Source organism: Aptenodytes forsteri, unplaced genomic scaffold (assembly GCF_000699145.1).
Source record: "Aptenodytes forsteri isolate BGI_AS27 unplaced genomic scaffold, ASM69914v1 Scaffold208, whole genome shotgun sequence".
Taxonomy (NCBI): Eukaryota; Metazoa; Chordata; class Aves; order Sphenisciformes; family Spheniscidae; genus Aptenodytes; species Aptenodytes forsteri.
The window spans coordinates 4,469,551-4,490,061 of NW_008794963.1; the positions used below are offsets into that span (position 1 = coordinate 4,469,551).

Here is a 20,511-nt window from a genome sequence, read left to right on the forward strand (position 1 = left end):
GCTCCCTCAGCACTCTCGGGTGGATCCCATCCGGCCCCATAGACTTGTGAGTGTCCAGGTGGCGTAGCAGGTTGTTAACTGCTTCCTCTTGGATTATGGGGGGTTCATCCTGCTCGCTGTCCCTGTCTTCCAGCTCTGGGGGCTGAATACTAGTTTCACCATTATCGTAACTGTGGTAATAGACTGCACATAATAAAAATTACAATGTCTGTGGTAGTCATGAAGACACTTTATTTGAAAACTATACCTGTATTAAACTATCCTTAATGAAAGACTTTTTTTTCTTGATGTAATACTGTAATTATCCTAGGATAAGGATTCTAGTCAAAGTTATGGCCTTGTATATTACTTTATGGTAACAAGCTAAACCTTTTCCAATGTCTCATTTGTATAACAAAACAAAAATGCTCTGTACAACCTTCACAGTTTTTGAACATTTAATGGAACAACTGTAAGACATGATGCTTTCAAGCAAGTGTTATGGTCAAAATGTTACTGATTGATAAAGCTCTTTTCTTCCTCTATTCTAACCATCTGTCTTACATGATTGCAACAGAATAAAAGAAAATACATCACTTCAGAAGTTCCTTGTGTGATTCAGAGATCTTAAATGTTAAGATATTTTAAATTTTAATGTCTACTTAATACAAATTTTTGCTCTGTCATTTTGAGTAAGTCAAAATTGTGAGTTTTATCTGAAAACAGTCAGAAAATCTTTCAGTACGTTTGGTTCTGTGTACACATTCTATCAAGTAATAGCATTATGAGTTCAATAAGTTAAACCAAATTATTAATGTATTTGGGACCACAACTATAGCCATGTAAACTTCTGATTGCATACCGGGTAGGGCTGGGATTGTCTGGCTCCCCACGGAGACAGGTATGCCTTTACATACTGGAACTTCTTGGGATTTGTTTGCCATTTAACTACTACTCTGGGATTCTTAGGTTTATAATGCCAAGTTGTTAGTATATATATTTTCTATCTTTACTGAAATACTCACTATGTGTAATATAACTGCATTGGCATGGTTTTGTCCGAAAGCATGAAAAGATAGAAATATCAGAACATACTTAACTTCATAAGCTGAAATGGGATAGGACAGAAGTAAGCATAAAAGTAAATGTGTTTTACAAAACACATAAATTTTCAATGATTTTTGCATAAAGCTGTACTGTGTCTTCTTTAAGATTAATGTGATGAAGCCACCAAGAAATATAATTCTCTTTGGCCTTACTGAGACTTTATTCAACTGGAACAGAACAATGAACAACTGCTGTGTTGGGGTGTGGGGGGTATACGCAACCCATTGAGGACTACTGCTTTTTATTTATCACTGTTAGGCTATTGCTAGACCTGCCTCTGTTTACACCTTGCTTACCCAGCAGCTAATAATTGTAGAACTAGTGTGATGGCTGAGGCCATTATGTTACTTGGTTTGTACAGATGCTACTACTTTACACTTTCTCCCCTCCTTTACCCAGTGTGTCTATTTTGTACAGGTTATAAACTCTTTAACCGTGTTTATGTAGTATCTAGGTCACTAGGTCACATGTTCTGGTTTTGGCAGGGATAGAGTTAATTTCCTTCCTAGTAGCTGGTACAGTGCTGTGTTTTGGATTTAGGATGAGAAAAATGTTGATAACACACCGATGTTTTAGTTGTTGCTAAGTAGTGCTTACACTAGTCAAGGACTTTTCAGTTTCCCATGCTCTACTGACTGAGAAGGCTGCAGGTGCACAAGGAGCTGGGAGGGGGCACAGCCAGGACAGCTGACCCAAACTGGCCAAAGGGACATTCCATACCATGTGATGTCATGCTCAGTACATAAACTGGGGGAAAGCTGGCCGGGGGGCCGCTGCTCGGGGACTGGCTGGGTGTTGGTCGGCGGGTGGTGAGCAATTGCACTGTGCATCACTTGCTTTGTGTATTATTATTATTTATTATTATTATTATTATTTCAATTATTAAACTGTTTTTATCTCAACCCATGAGTTTTTCTCACTTCTACTCTTCCAGTTCTCTCCCCCATCCCACTGGGGGGGGAAGTGAGCGAGCGGCTGTGTGGTGCTCAGTTGCCGACTGAGGTTAAAGCACTACACGTCCTGATATGTTCTTAGATGGTGTCTGAAAAATGTGATGAATGATAAATGAGGATTTTAAAAGTCTGCCTAAAAGTAAACGCCAAAAGGAGAGAGAAGCTATTTCAATGAAAAGTTAAGTTTGGCATAATAATCAGTGAATATGAACAGGTTCTTCATATATTTAGGCTAGAAGTAAAAGGTTTTAAAATCTTGAGTATGAAGACTACAGTAAAGTTTTTTGCTGCTTCTATTACCATTATAAGGAAATTTTCTAACTTGTTCCTATATGGAATTTTATGTCTTTAGGAACAATACATATGACAACTATTTGCAGGAGAAGGGGATTGGACTTAGTGTTTATCTAAAGAAAATGTTAGAATTTGGAAATTCACTTAATGTACAACCCTTCTACATAAGTTATGTTTCTGTACGGTGTGCAAGTTACATACATCATTCTTCCTCACATTTATTTTAAACTAACTTGGAAAAAAAAAAAGGAAAATTTGGAAATAGAACTAGTCTTTAAGGCTTCTGCATAATTTTGTAAATATAATGGAATATTTGGTGCCACATGCTTTTGGTGAATGACATTGTAGCACATTACCTTTTTGTTACAAAGCGACAGTGCATGCCAAAATGTGGCTGCTGTTACGTATCTGAATAATGATCTGTGTGGTTGCTGTTGTGGCTATATGGTCAGTGCTCTAGGGTAAATGGATGTAAATATAACTTGTTTTTCTCTATCCGTTCTGAATTTCAGTATGCATCTATAAGTTTTCCATTGTCCCCTTTGAAGCACAGAAACAATGAGAACATTGCAGTCTAAAAATCCATGAGGCACTCTCTCAGTGCTTGAAGAAATCTGCATATTGCTTTTGAATTTCTCTCATGGCTACCAGAAATATGTGGTGTAGTTCTTAAGTTTGTTTGCTGAAGTGAAAGCGTTGTGTAAAGTAAGCCTCTTCTGTATCTATAGTCTTGTCCATTATCGCCTCTTATCTAATTGGTGGTATTGGATGTAGGTCAGTGTAATGCCATTCTGAGGGACATAACTGGATTTAATCATGAGTAGTAATGCTTCTTATAAAATTTGGTTTGGCAGAAATGAAATAACAAGTCTATATATACAAAACACAAACAAGCACAGAGCTTTTGTTGCATGCTTTTGATGTCCGTTATTTTAATATGTTTGTTGCAAGTTTATAATTTGCAAATTTTCCCAGTAATAATAGAGGAAACTACTGAAACAGTTTGTAGTAAGTTCTGCTGTCTGTTTGTATACTGTATGGTACAACGTGCAGCATGTTTTCTTTAAAAGGTGATATGGCAAAGCCAATGCTGCTTATGTTTATATTAGTCAGGAATAGAATTAGCATCTTTCTTTGAACTGAAATCAAGGCAAACTCTTTAGTTTTCTGCAAAATCCTGTTAGTTATTACAGTAAGTTGTATGAGGTCTTGCTCAATAAAGAGCCTGTTCCAGTGCTCAGTTACCCTCACAGTAAAAACATGTTTCTTTACATTCAGAGGGAACCTCCTGTGTTTCAGTCTGTGCCCCTTGCCTCTGGTCTGGTCACTGGGCACCACTGAGAAGAGCCTGGCTCCATCTCCTCTGCACCCTTCCTTCAGGTATTTTTATACATTGATGAGGTCCCCTGTGAGCCTTCTCTTCTCCAGGCTTGAACAATCCCAGCTCTCTCAGCCTTTCCTCATATGGAAGATGCTCTAATCTCTTAATCATCTTTGTGGCCCTTTGCGCTGGACTCTACAGTATGTCCATGTCTCTCTTTTACTGGGGAGCCCAGAACTAGACCCAGCACTGAGTAGAGGGGAAGGATCACCTCCCTTGGCTTGTTGGCAATACTTTGTCTAGTGCAGCCCAGGATACCATTCACTTTCTTTGCAGCAAAGGCACTTTGCTGGCTTTCGTTCAACCTGGTGTCCACCAGGACCTTTTCTGCCAAGCTGCTTTCCAGCTGGGCAGTCCCCAGCATATACTGGTGCATGAGGTTTTTCCTCCCCAGGTGCAGGACTTTGCACTTCCCCTTGTTGAACTTCATGAGCTTCCTGTCAGCCCATTTCTCCAGCCTGTCATGGTCCCTCTGGATGGCAGCAAAACCCTTTGGCATTATCAGCCGTTCCACCCATTAATGAAGCTATTGAACAGGATTGGACCCATTATTGACCCCGGGGGTACATTGCTACTTACTGGAGTCCAACCAGACTTCGTGCCACTGATCACCATCCTCTGGGCCCAGCCATTCAACCAGTTTTCAGTTCACCTCACTGTCTACTCAGCCAGCCCATACTTCATGAGCTTCTCCGTGAACATCTTATGGGAGACAGTGTCAAAGGCCTTACTGAAGTCAAGGTAGACAATATCCACTGCTCTCCCTTCATCTACCAGGCCAGTAATTTAATCATAAAATGTTACCAAATTGGTCAATAATGACTTCCACTTGGTGAAACTATGCTGATTACGCCCAGTCACCTTCTTGTCCTTCATATACCTGGAAGTGGTTTCCAGGGTTAGTTGTTCCATCTTCCCAAGGATTGAGGTGAGGCTGACTGTCATGTAGTTCCCTGGGTCTTCCTTCTTGCCCTTCTTGAAGAGAGAAGTGACATTTGCTTTCTTACAGTCCTCGGGCACCTCTCGCAATTGCCATGATTGTTCGAAGGACATTGAAAGTGAACTTGAGATGACATCTGCCAGCTCTCTCAGCACTCGTGGGTGCATTCCATGAGGGCCCATGGACTTATATATGTTCGCTTAAGCATTCCCTGACCTGATCCTCTTCCACTGAGGGTACGTCTTCCTTGCTCCATCCTTTCCCCTTCATCTCTGGGAGCTGGGATTCAAGGCTGGTCTTGCTAGTAAAGACTGAGGTGAAGAAGGCATTCAGTACCTCAGCCTTTTCCAATAGGAAAAAAAGCTCATGAGTTTCCTGACTTGATACCAACGTGTATTCCCATAGACAATGAAATATTTTAGCTGGCTCTTTTTTAGCTCTTTTGCCCTCCCGCTCCTTTCCTTTTCTTCACTCAAGTGAACACAAGAAGTTAGTTAAGATTGCATAATACTTACGCAATTTATACACATTTTTCAAAAATGTTTTATGTTGATTTCATATCTAACAGCTCTGAATAATGTACAAACAGAAGAAAATACAGTTGTTTAGTGTCAGAAAAGGAGAAAAAAAACCTGTGGATTGGTAACAGGGACAGGAAGAGGTAAGGAAAAGATATTTGTTATGATGAGAGTATTTTCACCTCATCATCAGCTGATGATCTTTCCAGATAATCAGTGTAGTAAGTATTACGGCTTTGTCTAGAAAAAGACACTGTTGGTGGATCACCTTTCCTGTTTGGAGCACTGTACTATGTGTACAGTGTGCGGTAATCAACACCAGAAACCTTTGCCAGCTCATGGGTTAAAAACCAAAAAACCCAGAACACCCAAGACATAATATATATTAAAGTGGCAGCAATTGTTGGAATTGATTTTGTTAAGTTATATTAGTTCATTCTTTGATAATACTGAGCTGAAATAACTTGAGTCTTGGTGCAGAGCAAGGAATAAACTTTATAAATCAAAGTAACTTAAAGTTCAAAACATTTTCAAAATACTCAGGTTTTGACTTGTAAGCTAGAGACATCTTAGAGATGTTTTAATTCAGCACCTTCTGAACATCGTGCCTATTAAGATACTTACAGCAAATTGTTAGTTTAAAAGAAAAAACACAATCACCAGAACTTGCTACTTAATGTATATGTTAAAAAAGAGTGAATTTGTCATGCCATCTTGTTATTAACCTATTATGTGATAGTTCTAATGGTTAATGGATTGATTCTCAACTTTTTAGTACTTAATATGGCAAGAATAAATTAAATTTTTGATTTTGCTCTCCTTTAGTTCAAAACCTGAAGAACAGGTGAAAAGCATTCTGGAGAAAATTATTCAATGGTAAATTTTTTTCTACTGACATTTGTTGTGTTATACCTATGAAATGGAAATACTAAGAAAGGTTTAAAGATATCAATATTTATAAAGAATATTATGTTGCACACATGGGTAGATTTTTTGAATGTAAATGTTTTGCTCTTCAGCTCTACATTTTAAGAATGAATGCATTAAGAAGAAATCTGATAAAAATGTAGTTATTCTGCTTTATATACAGTCTGTGTCACTGTTCAAAGAAAATTAGCATGAGCCAGATACGTTGCGCTCCTCCATATGTTCCACATCAAAATCGCGTATTTTACATTACCTGGGTGTTAAAAATAATAACATTTTTTTGTTCCCTGAATTTGTTAGACTTTTATGAAATATGTTTTTGTTACCACCATTTTTTCCAGTAACTGGTAGTAATCCATGAAGTTGGAGCAGCAAATTCAAAAGAAATCTTACTTACCCTGCTTGATGATTGACGAACCTATGCTTTCATCAGTTGATGAAAATGTGGGGGTTCTTGGCTGACATCAGTTCATCACATAAGTTTGGAAAGATTACAGCTAATCAGTGATTGGTCTTTTATCCCAGCAGAGCACTTTTCTGAGCATATCTGAAATTCCTACCTGAAGCAGTCACAGAATTTCATTTTAATTAGCAAGTTCATCTGCCAGGAAAGAAGGTGCTTTTGTGAACCCTAAGGGTTAGGCATGCCTAATGTTTTTAATTAATTAATTTAAATTTTATTTATTTATTTATTTATTTAATTTTAATTGGGAACTAGGCCTAATGCCTGGTTTTGTTTGAGCTCTCTGAAGCAATTTAGGTGTGTGCTTATATTATTAATTTCAGAAATCAAAACAATGAAACGTAACTCTGTAGTCAAGCAGAGATTGTGATTTCATGATATTAGAACCTGTTACAAGGTGGGCAAGGTAGATCCTTCTTGCTGTTGGAGCTCATTCTGGCACAGCTTGGACAGCCTTGCATCATAGGTAAATATTCTTCTCTGAGGCAGATAGCGATTGCATGACAGTGATCTTAGATGTTCACAAAACACCATGTCTTGAGTAGAACTGCCATCTGTCCCCATTCCAAAGACTTCATTAATTTTTCTTCCTGCTTGCTGTATGCAAGCTACTGCACATGTCCACATCAGTCTTTGTGCACACAGCATCCACCAGGCACTGGGATAGCTGGGTTTGGTGTAATTTCAAAGATGGCAACCCATGTCTGGGCTGAGGCTTCTGAGTTCAACATTTCACAAGCCAGTGCTTCATTTTTTCCTTTAGTAATAATATTTAAGTTCCTATCTTGGAATATTCTTTTGCCTTTGGTTTGTTATCAGGGAGGTGACTGTATAGGCATCCCTCAAATGAAAGTTACTCGTCTGCTCATTTTGTCAAGTTTTCTTTAGAATGCATTTCTCATGTTCCCAGATCTGCCTCCATTCTCTTCAGCCTCACAGTCGTGGGAAGTTATAATTCAGAAATAAAATATTTAATACTGAAAATCCCAAGTAAAATAAAATATTAATTTATTCTACCCGGGGCAAATTTCCACTAGCCCTCTTTACAGGATATTTTAGCTTCAGTTAGTTGGCATATCTCCATATAAATCAGGAAATACTTGAGGCTTGGTATTTTTGGGAGGTTGGTTTTTAGCTATTATTGTTCTGTGCCTTTCTCTGATTTTAGATCTTTATCATTTCCAAAGTCATGTTGACCGCACAGTATGAAGTAAAATAAAAAATATAATCTGTATCTGTCAATCCATTTACATGCATAAATAGCATATATGTATGTGTGTGTTTTGTGTACACATACTTAACATGGTATGTAATGTGTTAGATTATTTCTGTCAATAAAATTTAAATTTGGAAAAGGATAGCTTTCCTGTAGTTTTTTAGCTACTGCTTAAAAAGTTAATTGTAATAATTATACTGAAAAAATAGTAAATTTTCTTATTTTGAGTGATAATATGAATTAATATTATTAATCTAGTATTCAGTGTATAATAGCCACAAAACCTTATCGCATTGATAAAACTGTCGTCAGTATTCTAGAGCAGAATCTGATTTTGACTTTGTGTCAACAAAACAAGCTCATATAAAGCTTGCCGTAGTTCCATAACTTTATTAAATGTTCTTTATCTTCTTTTAACACTACCAATTAGTAACCATAAAGTTTACATCCCAAGTAGGTGTGTTAAACTTTACTACAAATTACTTTAGAGCTAGCTTTTTGGATTCTTGTGATGAAATGCTTATGATAACACTTGCCTGCAATGTCTCCTTTCCCATCAGATTCATCTTCTCGTACAGCTGTGGGGCTCTTGTCATCTGCTATTTCCCAAGCCACAATTTCCTCATCAGTTTGTGGCTAAAACCCAGATCTTGATGATCCTTTTCCATCTAGTTCAACGTTGATCTTTCATCTTCTGCATTCTTTTAACCAGAAATCTTTTGCCAAAAACCTGACAAGATTGTACTGGGCGTCATCAACAGCAACATCAGGCTTGATTTCAGTGAGCAAAGATGAAACAGCTGTTTCATTGTCCAGATCAGCACTCAATATTTGGTCATAATTTTTTCCAGCTTTGTCTGGCTGTGATAGCCTTGATGTTTTTCACTATATGACTAGTGGTGTAACTTATTATTATTATATTTTGCTGATCCGTTTCTTCAGTGGTTCAGAAATAGATACTGCTGCTTCAGACAGTATTTCCATCCTATTGTCTTTTGTACTGTCTTGTATTGTCTGTGTTCATTCTTCAGAAACTCTTGCTTCACTTTGGCAAGTCAATGTCCTTGCAATGTTACGTCCAGAATTGCCAAATTATGGCTCAACAGTTGCCGTCATGGGAAAGCTGCAGATGGCTTTGCCTTATGAAAGGATGTATGAGATAAACTGCTAAATTTTGAAAATAAGTGATGTAAAGTGTCTGGCGAAAGTTTACAAAACTTCAGACTCTCTCTTTGTATGCATGTGGGAAGTATTTCTGTGGTGTAAAACTTGTCTTTTCAAAGCTGATGGGGTTTTTTGTTGTTGTTATGGCTAGAGGACACCAAAGTGGCATGTTACTGTATTCCAGAATGACTTTTTAGTGCTTTTGGAGACAAAGCTGATGACTGTACGTTCAGAGGGAGGAGGAGAGATGAGAGTTCTGTTTGTCATTGACGTTAGTATTTTCCTATTAACTTTGCATACCACTGTATATATAAGTTGATTGTTTTCACTGGAGTAGGATTAAATAGCCAATTGTCTTTCTTATTTTAATTTACTTTTATAGTGGAAAATGATGAAGGCGTTTGGAAGTCATTCTCCTTCAATTAAATGAATTTTCTGTTTGTTTTGGGGTTTTGTATGTGTGCACGTGTTGCATACTGCTTGATTCAGTGATCTGTTTTCTATTGGAGAAAATTTACAAGCACATTGCCCGCCTCACACAGATTTGTTTCCCACAGAGATTCCTAATGCAACGTGTGAGGTTTCTCATTACCCAGCTATATGGATTACATTTTCGCTCCAATACCAACAAAATTAAATTACACAAAAATTGATTAAGATGCATGTAATCCTAGTGTCTGATCTTTAGAAAAAACTTTTGTCATCTTTAAATGATAACCCTCTGCAAAATCAACGGTAGAAGTATTCTGCTTTTGTCAACTGGGATACATCTACAATTTCTGTAGCAGCTAATGCTACAGCAAAATGGTAACAGCCAACTGTACAGCAAAACTGAGGATCCAATTTTTTTAATGTTTTTGTCTTTTCTAGCTTGTGTTAATAAAAAAAGTAACAACAAAGCCAATAGACTGTATTCATTTGTGGACCTCCAGTTCCAGAACCCATGTGGATTAATACACGTCACTCTTTTCTAATCTTAAAATAAGGATGCAGTCCTTCAAACTGGATTTTAATGCCTTCAGTTTTGTTTAACAGTGTCATATTTTGAGAAGTTTGTCATTTATTGATATGCTTGAAAGACAAAACAATTCAAAACCAGTAGTGGTCAGAATTAAATTTTATATTTAAAATGTGAGGAACAAATATAATAATGTGTAAATAACAATGCATCTTTTCTTTCGAAGTTTAATGAAGGTTGATAAATTTCTTCGCAAAACTTTGTGATCTTCTTATCTGGCTAAAATTTTCCAGTTGCCATTAAACATTTAGATAACTATTTTGCTTTGGTGATCATCCAGGTTTATTCATGTGCATTTTGATTGGCTAACAAGCATGGTATTTTAAGTTAATAAATTATATTTCACTTCTTTGTTATTGTAGAGCTTTTCTTCAGACTAACAGGACTAAAATAATTACAAGTGCAAGTCTGAATGTAGCGTTTCATAATTTGTTTTCAAAATATGTGCTCCAATCATTGTTTCAAGTTGTCTTCTATACATTTCAAAATATGTAGTTTAAGACATGCTTCTCATGACAGTGTCATAATTCAATATTAATGTGTTTTGGTTTTGAGTGGTTCACAAGGCACTTCTTTTCCTAGCAGTCTGTAGGAACTGTTCCACTTGGTGTGTCAGTAACTCGAAAAAAAGAGGATGAAGCATCAGTTGGAAGTGCACCTTTGGCAAGGCAGCAATCAAATCAAGCCTCTGAGTATGCCAGCAGTCCTGTCAAAACAAAAACAGTAACAGGTATGATCACTTAATTGAAACTAGCCATTCTGCCTTTGCAACCTCCTTCAATAACATGCATCCACGATTGAACAGCATCAGCTGTGCAAATACTGTGGAACAACTTTCAGTTTTAAAGAAATATTCTCCCAGAAAATTACAACTTTTTTTCATTAAAAATAATAAAACTTGCAATTTTGAAATATATGTTTAATTTTCTTCTCATTTTCATTTAGGTACTATCTTTGGGGCCCTGATAGTTTCACATTTTCTAAAACGAGATAAATGAGATGTGTTCTCAATAGAATATCTGCTCTTTGCCTTGATATTTAATATTTTAGTCCATAATTTTATCAGATTTTATATACGCTGTGATTAATCTCTAGTTTCAGTCAGTCTGTTCACATTGCTTACAGTCTGGCATGTATGGAAGTCAAGATTTGTGCATAAACAGTTAAAATTAACTGTTTTCAAAATCACTGTTCCATAGAAAATGCATTTGTTGGCACTTCTGTTTCTGGAGTTCAAGAAATTATTAAATTTAGGAATATTTTCTGGCCACTTAAGAGTGCTAAAGTTAAACTTTGTTATCACTAATCAAGATGATATGGCTTCCTGGTATTTTCTAGGCTATTTATTCATATAGTAGTGTCTGCAAGTAGTAAAGTAGGAGATCATCCAAAAAAAGTGACTATCCAGCTGAGACTTTTAGTAATCCTTCTGAAATCCACTGAACAAATTCTCTTTTCCTTTGCATTGATGTTTATTTCCAGATAATCATGAAGTACTTCAAGATGTTGTCAGCTGAAACTGAGATTACAATCTTGTCTGTTAGTGGTAGGGTTAATTGTTATTTTGAGATTAAAAAGGACTAAAACCAGAAAATCTGTTAGAATATTATGTGGGTTGCCGTGTTATCATTGGTAGTAAAATAATATATTCATTTCAAAGACTTCATTTCATTTATGAATATCCTTTATTTTTACCATTTATCCTTTATTTTCACCATTCATTTATGAATTTCCTTTATTTTTGCCTGTAATGAAATGACTGTACTAAGTATATTTTTCTAACTATATTTGTCATCTGTTCTGCTGTATCAACATCATAAATTATATGATTTGTTTCTTCTTGAGGTTAATTCCACCTGTGCCTGTCAACAAAGGACAAAGGTGTAATTCACTAGAGAAACTTCTGTAATTTTGAATATTTGACATTCAAAACCAGCTATTTGCATGAACGGACGCTAGATTAGTTTGTGTTTATTACCAGTTTATAAAAGTATGAGTGTAGTTTGCAGAAGTAGCTTTGTACTTGAGTTTTGAAAATTAGTGTCCCAGTCTAGTACCTGCTCAGCTTGGTAGCGAGTTTTGATCTTCAGCTTTTGTTATTCTTTACCTTGAGTATTATCTTTTCTGCAGTAACGATCACACCAGAATAGTCTACTAAAAGAAAATGTTATTGTTCAAAATCTAGAAATGCCGTGAACATCAGTTTTGCTTTTATTTTGGGTTTTGTGTGTGTGAGTGCAGAAAGGATAAAACAAAATGATAAATTATAAATAGCATCCTAAAAGCAAAAGAAGGATTTCTGTGCATCTCAACTTCTTCCACTTTTTAATTTGAAGTCAATATCAAGATGTGTTTTCAATTACTTAGTACAACACACATTGCTGCAAAAATGAAAAGTTCATTTTTAGGTTTCATTTACGTTAGCTACCACTTACTTTACTCAGTTTATCAAATAAGTTTAGCCTAAACGCTGGGGGTTTTTTGTGATTAAGCAGATAGTTGGCTTCTCTATAGAACAATTTCGTGGCATAGAGTTTGATACTAATAAAGGATTTATCAAATGTTTAGCCTAAACGCTGGGGGTTTTTTGTGATTAAGCAGATAGTTGGCTTCTCTATAGAACAATTTCGTGGCATAGAGTTTGATACTAATAAAGGAAAGGTGATAGTACTAATTCTCTCAAGAGATAACATTGACTAAGCATTTTCTTTTTTGAATTAGAAGCAGTCTTTTAAAGAAGAGATTACTAAATTTCATTTCATTAATTCTCAACTGTTAAAAATTTGTTGAAAAAAGTTACTCTTTTTTTTAAGTGAAGCTACATACATATAGCAGAGGGTCTATTTTGTCTGTTTTTAAGATGTAGTGTGCCTGAAACTGCTGGTTTGAAGGCTAGCCTGTGTTTTAAAATGTCTACCTATTTGTTATACTCTGGAGATAAAATGCCAGGTGTAATATACCTGCAGTATTGGAGATTTACAGGCAAAAATTGGGAATAAAAATATAAAATGAATGTCAAAGAGCGAAAGCCTTGTATACTAATGAAATTATTTCAAGGGATGCTATCTGCCTGCTTCAGTAGACCACACAGATTTCCCTTAATTAAAGAAAGAAAGGAGAGCCGTGTCACACTGCAGTGCCATGCAGGCTTGTTCTCTGTATAGCCTCCTGAAACTTCATGTGATGTTAGAAGCTTTTCCTGTAGAGTTCGTCTTGTGCCCTGTTTGTCAGAATTGGCTTTGCACTGGAAGATCCAGCGGACAGTAAAAACTAACATGTATGTTGTGTCACAAAAAAAAGTCTCTGATTACAAAGCCACCAGTTACAGTGGTTAGAAAAGGTTGGATGGGTGCAAGTGTGAAAGGTGAGATCTCATTCTCAGAGAAGTTTCAGTGGATCCTTTCTTTCACAATTTGTTTCTTTTCAGGTATATAAAGTGCTGGAATATGGTGAATGAGTGACTAGTTTATTAAACTGAAAATAGAGTGTCTGTGATTCTTCTCCTTTCTAATTTTTCTGGGTCCCTTGCTCCCACAATTTTTCACTTTATTTCCTTTCTTTTAATTTCACCTACTTTCTGTCTGAGTTTTCTTTCATTATTTGTCTCGCCTTTTTAAACCGGGAGTACCACACTGATTATAGGTCTAGGATGTATAATGCTGCCTATGCTACAAAAGCATTCTAGGTAAAAGGGGCAACAATCCTTGTAAGCCTCGTATTTCTTAATCATCAAGGCTCTAGCTACAGATGCCTTAAGTTATCAGAAAACTGAGATTCCTACACTGAGAGCAAGCACATATGCATAGTCTTTGCACATTGAAAGAGATTGTATCTTAAAATCATGCTATTCAGGTGGTGATTTTGAATTTATCTTTTTCAAGTCTAGCATGATCTCAGCAGTCACTCCCTTGAGAACTGCTAGAGACCAACCCTATGTATTAAATGAAAGCAGTTTGTAATCACAGCTGTAAAATTATTTAAAACGTTGATTTTGAGTTCTTTTTATTAGTTAATGGCTGCTGAGACCTTGCCAAAAATGAAGCATGGGAAAAGAGCAAAACTACTATTTATATGGTATCTGTCTGTGAAAATCCAAGGTTTCTGTTCTTAAGTCTCAAATTGTAGTCATTTATAAATCTCCTTAACCGCAGATGCATCGAAAATGGAGTAAGATAATGGAATATATGGTTAAATTTTGTATGATGTGGCTGTGAACAAGAAAGGTGACAAAGAAAGAATATTTTAAAAAAGTAATAAATATTTACTTCAATTCCTCTATCCCCACCCACTTCTCCTCCCATTCTCAGCAATTCAGCAGTTAGTTCAATGAAAAGTGATTTGCAGACCTGTAGCTATACGTAGAAGTATAGCTCTTATGACTGGATAGTGGCAAAATGATTGCTATATGTGTGTATAAATATGTAATATATATATAGCATATGTAGCATACCTATACAGGAAGACATTATGGGCTGCAGTAGATGGATAGGGCAGTCTTTGAAAGCTGTCCTGTGCGCACTATTGAATAATGATTAAAGCCAAAGTGTCCGTTTTCACACATTCAAGATGGGTGCTCATTCATTACTAAAGTAACTTGTAGATTTCATTCATATTCATATTATTAAATGATTATAATTTTCACTTTGTTGGAAAAATATAATATTTTCCATGTTTAAAGATTAAATTGGGGTTTTTGGGGTTTTTTTTACTGCCTCCTAGTGAGGTCTTTTTGTAGCTATTACACTGAAATTTAATTTTACCAACATCTACCATGACACCCAACAGTTAGCAGTGCTTGGAAGTAGCCTCACACATGCTGTTGAGTATGAGGAAGGCTTTTAATGAAAGAAGCTATTTTAGAGAAGCTGAAAAGGTTACTAATTTTTTTTTTTCCTCACTCAGAATCCTGAAAGTTGACTTTTCTTATAGCCACAGGATAGGTAGGTAAATGGAATTTAATATATCATCTAAGAAGTCACGAACCTTTCAGCTGGAGTAGGCCCCATAGCCTCTTACAAAGGCACTTGAAAACTAAATGCCCTGTCCCATAACTGAAAGTACACTTGTCACATAAAATTTTGCTGATCCCTGCTATGCAACAGCCAAGCATTTGGTCATGGTACAGGGGGTGACTGCATTTCAGCCATGTCGTGAGTGTACATCAGGGCATGGTTTTCATCACTAGGTCCAGTGCCCACGACCAGAGATTGCTCCATTTTGTTGTCTGGTGGACAGGTTGCAAGGGCATTTGCAAAAGAGAATTGAACAATGGCGGGTTTTGGACAGCTTTTTTCCATAGGCAAGGTTGATCAGGTCCACAGGTCGGAGAGCACACTGATCATTTAATTCCACTACAATTTCAGTATTACCATGGAGTATCAGTCCCAAGTTCAAAGCTGAGAAGAGAATCCAGCATTGTTTCATTCTGCAGGAAGTGTATATGTGGTGTGTAAGAGTATGTGCATATGGAGAGAAAGATAGGATGTGAAATCATTTCAGCTTGGAAAAATCTCTTACTTGTGTTTCTGAAACATTGATATTTTGTTCTGAAGAACTATTGCTCTTACAGAGAAATAATTCAAGAGTTTTAAAGTTTCATAAGTGCTAAGTTACACCTAGTCTACTATTCGTTTGTATTTCAAGCAGATGAAGGATGGTGTCATAACAAGAAAGTTTAAAACTCTTGTCTTAGATGGCCTTTATATTCTCTGTCTTGTATAAATTGTCTGATTCCTAATAAGGACAGAGCTCCTGTTGCCAATTTTCTACCTTCTTTACCCTGCTTACTTATTTTCCTAGAGGTTGTAGAGACGTAGTATCTTCGAGATATTTATCCTGTCAAAGTTGATTTATATTGACCAGCAAATGCAAAAGGAATTAGAGGACAAGCAAATGAGTTACATGCATATGCATATGCATAGAGTATAGGATTGCATAAGCCTTCTTTCCATAGGAAATAAGACAAAGAAAGATCCCCACCTTTCCTTTCAACCACTTCCTAACATTTGATAGTGTAGATATAATAACACGCTTACAAGTTGGTCATTAGATACTATAACTGGAACTTCTTGGTTGTTATGGGAAGCGTTAGTAATTTGATTTTGAAAGCTTCACTCAAGTAATTCTTAAAATTCATTCAAAGTATACACATGAGATATTTCTGAACCACTATTAAATACTTCCCCATAAAAGTGGAGAAAAGAGGAAGCTTTAAAAGTAGACATGTTTCTATTTTATTTAGACCAACTGATGCTGTGGTAGTGTTTTTATTTCAAGTTTAATCTTAAGTTAATAAACTTTCTGTTGAGTATAGTGTGGCAGAATATGACCTGTACTTAGCAAAACTGGATGCAGTTACTGATATTTTTTTTCCTAAAGTACAACTAGAATGCTGAACTAGATTCCTGCTAAAATGAGCTATTGGAATGCAAAAAACTGGCACATGTGAGAGAAGTCTGGCTGGTGAGAAATCTTTGGATTATCTGAAGTATTTGAAATAGTAGGTCACTATTTCTGCTCAATGAACTGAATGATTATCGTTTATTCATGCCTGCTATGAAATGTATGACTGATGATTTATTTGGGAAGATGAATGAAATTAAATAGATGCTAAATAGGCAAAGTAAAATATAGGAATTTAAATCTGACACACATTTACCTAGGATGCCTGAAAACGCTAGGATTTTTATATTTTTATAAATGGGGTTTACATCTTGGAAGGATTATTTAAAAGGAAGGTCTCCAGGCACAGATGATTTATAGTAACTTTTAAATGGCTGGACAGTCACATACCTGTATTGAAAATTAATTATTGTGAGTTTTCATAGCTAGTAAAATGTTTGCCTTTTGTGTTAAGACAGCATGATTTCTTCAGTTCAGTGTATGGATTTCAAAAACATTAGTAACACAAAGCCAAAGTAGTATATCAAACACACTTTTATTTTTAGATTATATTTAAAAGACTAAGGAATTTTCAGTGTATTTTTAAAAAGGCAGAAAACGAGGCAGAATTCCTCCTGCATTTACCAGAGATGTTCTTGCAAATCGAAAGGCTGAAATTCTTACTTCATAGTATAAAATTTATTTGGAATAGTCAGCAATATTAAGATAAATTCAGCCATGGACTTCAGATATGAACACACATATAACACATTTTTGTCATTACTAATATAGTAGCTCAGTTTTGCCTGTGAAAGACTGTTATTGCTTTGTACGAAAGTGTCAGTCCTTTTTTTATTTTTGTTCCCGGAACTAAATAGGGGGTTTTTTTGCCAGAAATAGTGCAGCAATCGTTAAGAATTTGGTGGGAGAAAATGCTGACCACAGCCATTCCCTAGCCAACCCCCACTTTCACACAGAAAGATCCTTTTTGCTTGCACAACAATGTTAATATCACATTTGCCTTTGTTTACTGACATATGTTTACTCTAGAAAAAGGCATGTTGGGTAAAAAGTCAAAAGCCTCTGTATTTTAATGCTTATTCTGCTGCTAACTCATTGAATGACCATTGTAATTTAGTCACTACACCTCTGTGCTGCTGTTTCCCTGGGTATAAAGGACTTGCTCTGGCTAGCTGTCAGGGACTGTGTGGCTCAATTATCATGTTGATTGATAAAAGTAATGTATCATCTGCACCGTTAGTAAAGTAGAATGCACAAATGTTCAAAGTGCAGTAAAGAAATTATTTATGCAAAGACTATTCAGTTTGTGGGTAAATATATTGTGTATTTTTATAAGCTTAAAAGGACTTTCTGTTATTTAAGTTAGTTAAGTACTGCTTTTATTCTCAAGCATCCTGATGAAGAGTGCAAACTTTTTTACATACAGACCATCATAGTCTATCCTTAGAAAAAAAAGCTCAGTTATATGAATAATTCAAATATCAGTCATCCTGGAATGCGGGTATAGGGAATAACTTCTCTTATGATACTGCAAAAATAAAATGTGAACATTTCTGAATCACTACTGATGGTTCAGAAAATATTGGTAAATACAGCTTTGAGCTTCGCCTAATGGTCTCAATGAGCCTGCTACTTAGATTAACTTTTTATTTTTAAATTGGATTGTGGGGAAAAATAGTACATTAAGATAGGAAGCATTTTTAACAAGATATTCCTCTGTGTTTTTGCAATTTCTTGTATATGTATAATGTTTTAATATTAAATCATGGACCAAAATTATTATATGGAAATGCATTCTATTGAGAACAGAATTTGTTTCTTTAGCCGTCATATATCTATATATATATACACACACACAAGTGTGAATCTTTTGTAATGCCTTCATATCTCTCTCTCTTTCTCTCTCTAGACCTATATGTTTAGTTCTGTTGTGTTGCAAATATAAAAATATGTAGACTTATGAGGAAATTGGAATGCAAACCAAAGGAAAAACAAGCTTTTATATAACAAGTTTCACTGAATTTTTACTTTTGCACAATATTATACATAGAAACAAAAACCTGCTGGTTTACAGAAAAGAGCAAGTAAGTTTTAAGTAGGTGGTGGGTTTGTTTTTTGTTTTTTGGGTTTTTTTTTTGGGGGGGGGGTAGTTTTTGTTTTGTTTTACATATGAAGAAACCAATTAATCTTCCACAAAAAACATCCTGTAGGCCATTTACATTTTTTTTCCAGAGTTGTTTGAAGTTTGAATTTTCTCCTCCACTGCATTTTAATCTCATTTCTAATCCCTTAGACCCCTTGATCAGTTCCTTAATGGCTTGCATTTGTCGCAAACACCTTGGTATTTTTGTTTTTATTTCTGATAAAAAGCCGTATCTAATGCACGAAAATGTGAATAGATATTAAGAAATCCCAGTGACTTCTTTGACACTATGGAGACTACTTCTAATTTTAGCAGAGGAAAAATCTTTCCAGAAAGAACCATGTAATAATAGTACGGTTTCCTTTGATTTCTTTCTTCTTTTAAATACTATTAATGTTCATGTGTTTTGCTGTCATGGCCTCTTAGTAACTATGATTAGTTTGCGGTAGGATTTTTCTCAGCTTAACTCAGTTCTGATGTGTGAGAAGCTATATGACAGATGATGTGATGTGGGAAGGAAAGCTTGCCCAGCTTGTTGAAGTCATATGACCTCAACAAATGCATTTTGAGTACAGTCATATGATGGGATGGTGGAGAGACTATCCTACTGCAGGCTGCTGCATGGGTGTCTGTCTATGAATGTTGTCTCAGAGAGTAGGAGCTCTCTGAGCTTTTGGGGGTCACTGAAAGTATGGGTTTGCCTGCAGCAGGATAACTTTTTCCAACCAGAAAGAAGCTGCTTGCCCTCTTAATGCATGAGGTATCTGAGGCACACAGTGGGCCAGGAGAAATGAGTCGTCTTGTGCCACAGGAATGAGATATGATAGATCTGTATCACATACAAATTAGGAATAAGGTATTAGCGTTGTATTTTACCTCCCTTTAGTTCAATTGCTAGCTGAAAGGACAGAGGAGGAACTGAAAGCATGAGGCCAGTGGTGAGTACAGATTATCAGTAGTCCTCAACCCAGTAGTGGAAAATCTCTGATCTGTGGTCTTTTCTGCTTTGATTTATTTGAGGAAATGTCCATTTGCCCCAAATCTTTGCACTTCAAAAATTTTATTTTCCCTTTCGTGTTCCTTAGGTCACTGAATATTAATAGCACAGAATAGCACCATTTTCCCCAAAGGTCCTTTTATGTTTAAAACTTTTAAGTATTTTATGGGTCAGACTTCTAAAGCAACCAGTTCCCAGTAGGCTAAAAAACACAAAGGAGGCGGCATATGTTTATATAAAAGACACCTCTATCTAGAATTTATACCTGTAAGTCTTGCTTAGTGGCATCTCCTACAAAGAGAGTACATTTATGATTAATTTTGCAGGATTGCCACTTGGAACTCCCTCTATACTTTAACTATGAATTATGAAAACTGCTGCTTCTGGTAGCTCAATCCTGATTGATCTGATCAGTCCTTTTCAAAAAGTCTGTTCATTACCAGTGTATGTTCTGAAATTGATGGTGAGTGTGGCAGCCTCTTGAGTGATTGATAGTTGATTGAAATAGTTGTGGTGTATATTTTTACAAAAATACCACTTACACAATATGGGACTAGAAGATGAGAGTAGGAACATTTCATGTTCCTGTACACTGGTTTTCTTAAAAATTCAACTTGCACAACCTGAAGCAGCCCCCCCTCTGTTTTTTTTTCCCTCATCAGTTTGTAAGTGTTTCATACAAATCATATTTCCTATCTAGCTATTGCTGACTGGCTCCTGGCTTCAACACAGGGCTGATTACAGTGCCAGGAAATGTTCCTAGGTTTTCAGTTCAGTAGTAGCCGAGTAGCATAATTATTTTAGGAGATTAACCTTCATACCGTTGGCAGATGGAGCTGATCCAGCCTACATGTCTACTATAGAGGACTAGCCAAACACACACGATAGCCACACCAGACTACTACAATCTCTTAGCAACTTTCATCTACTGATGGTCTTGCCTGACAGGGAATTAAGACTTTGTTCTGTCCCAGCATCCCTTCAGACAAAACTCTGGGACTTACCAGTA

At 36.1% G+C, this 20,511-nt stretch overlaps 1 protein-coding gene across 1 annotated transcript in view; it reads left to right on the top strand.

The window, feature by feature from the left end:
• VPS13B (vacuolar protein sorting 13 homolog B) overlaps window positions 1–20,511 on the top strand; it is a 512,636-nt gene that overhangs the window by 234,050 nt on the left and 258,075 nt on the right. The window contains 1 exon segment of the mRNA XM_009275488.2: window positions 10,543–10,690. Coding sequence (XP_009273763.1) covers window positions 10,543–10,690 — 148 coding nt within the window.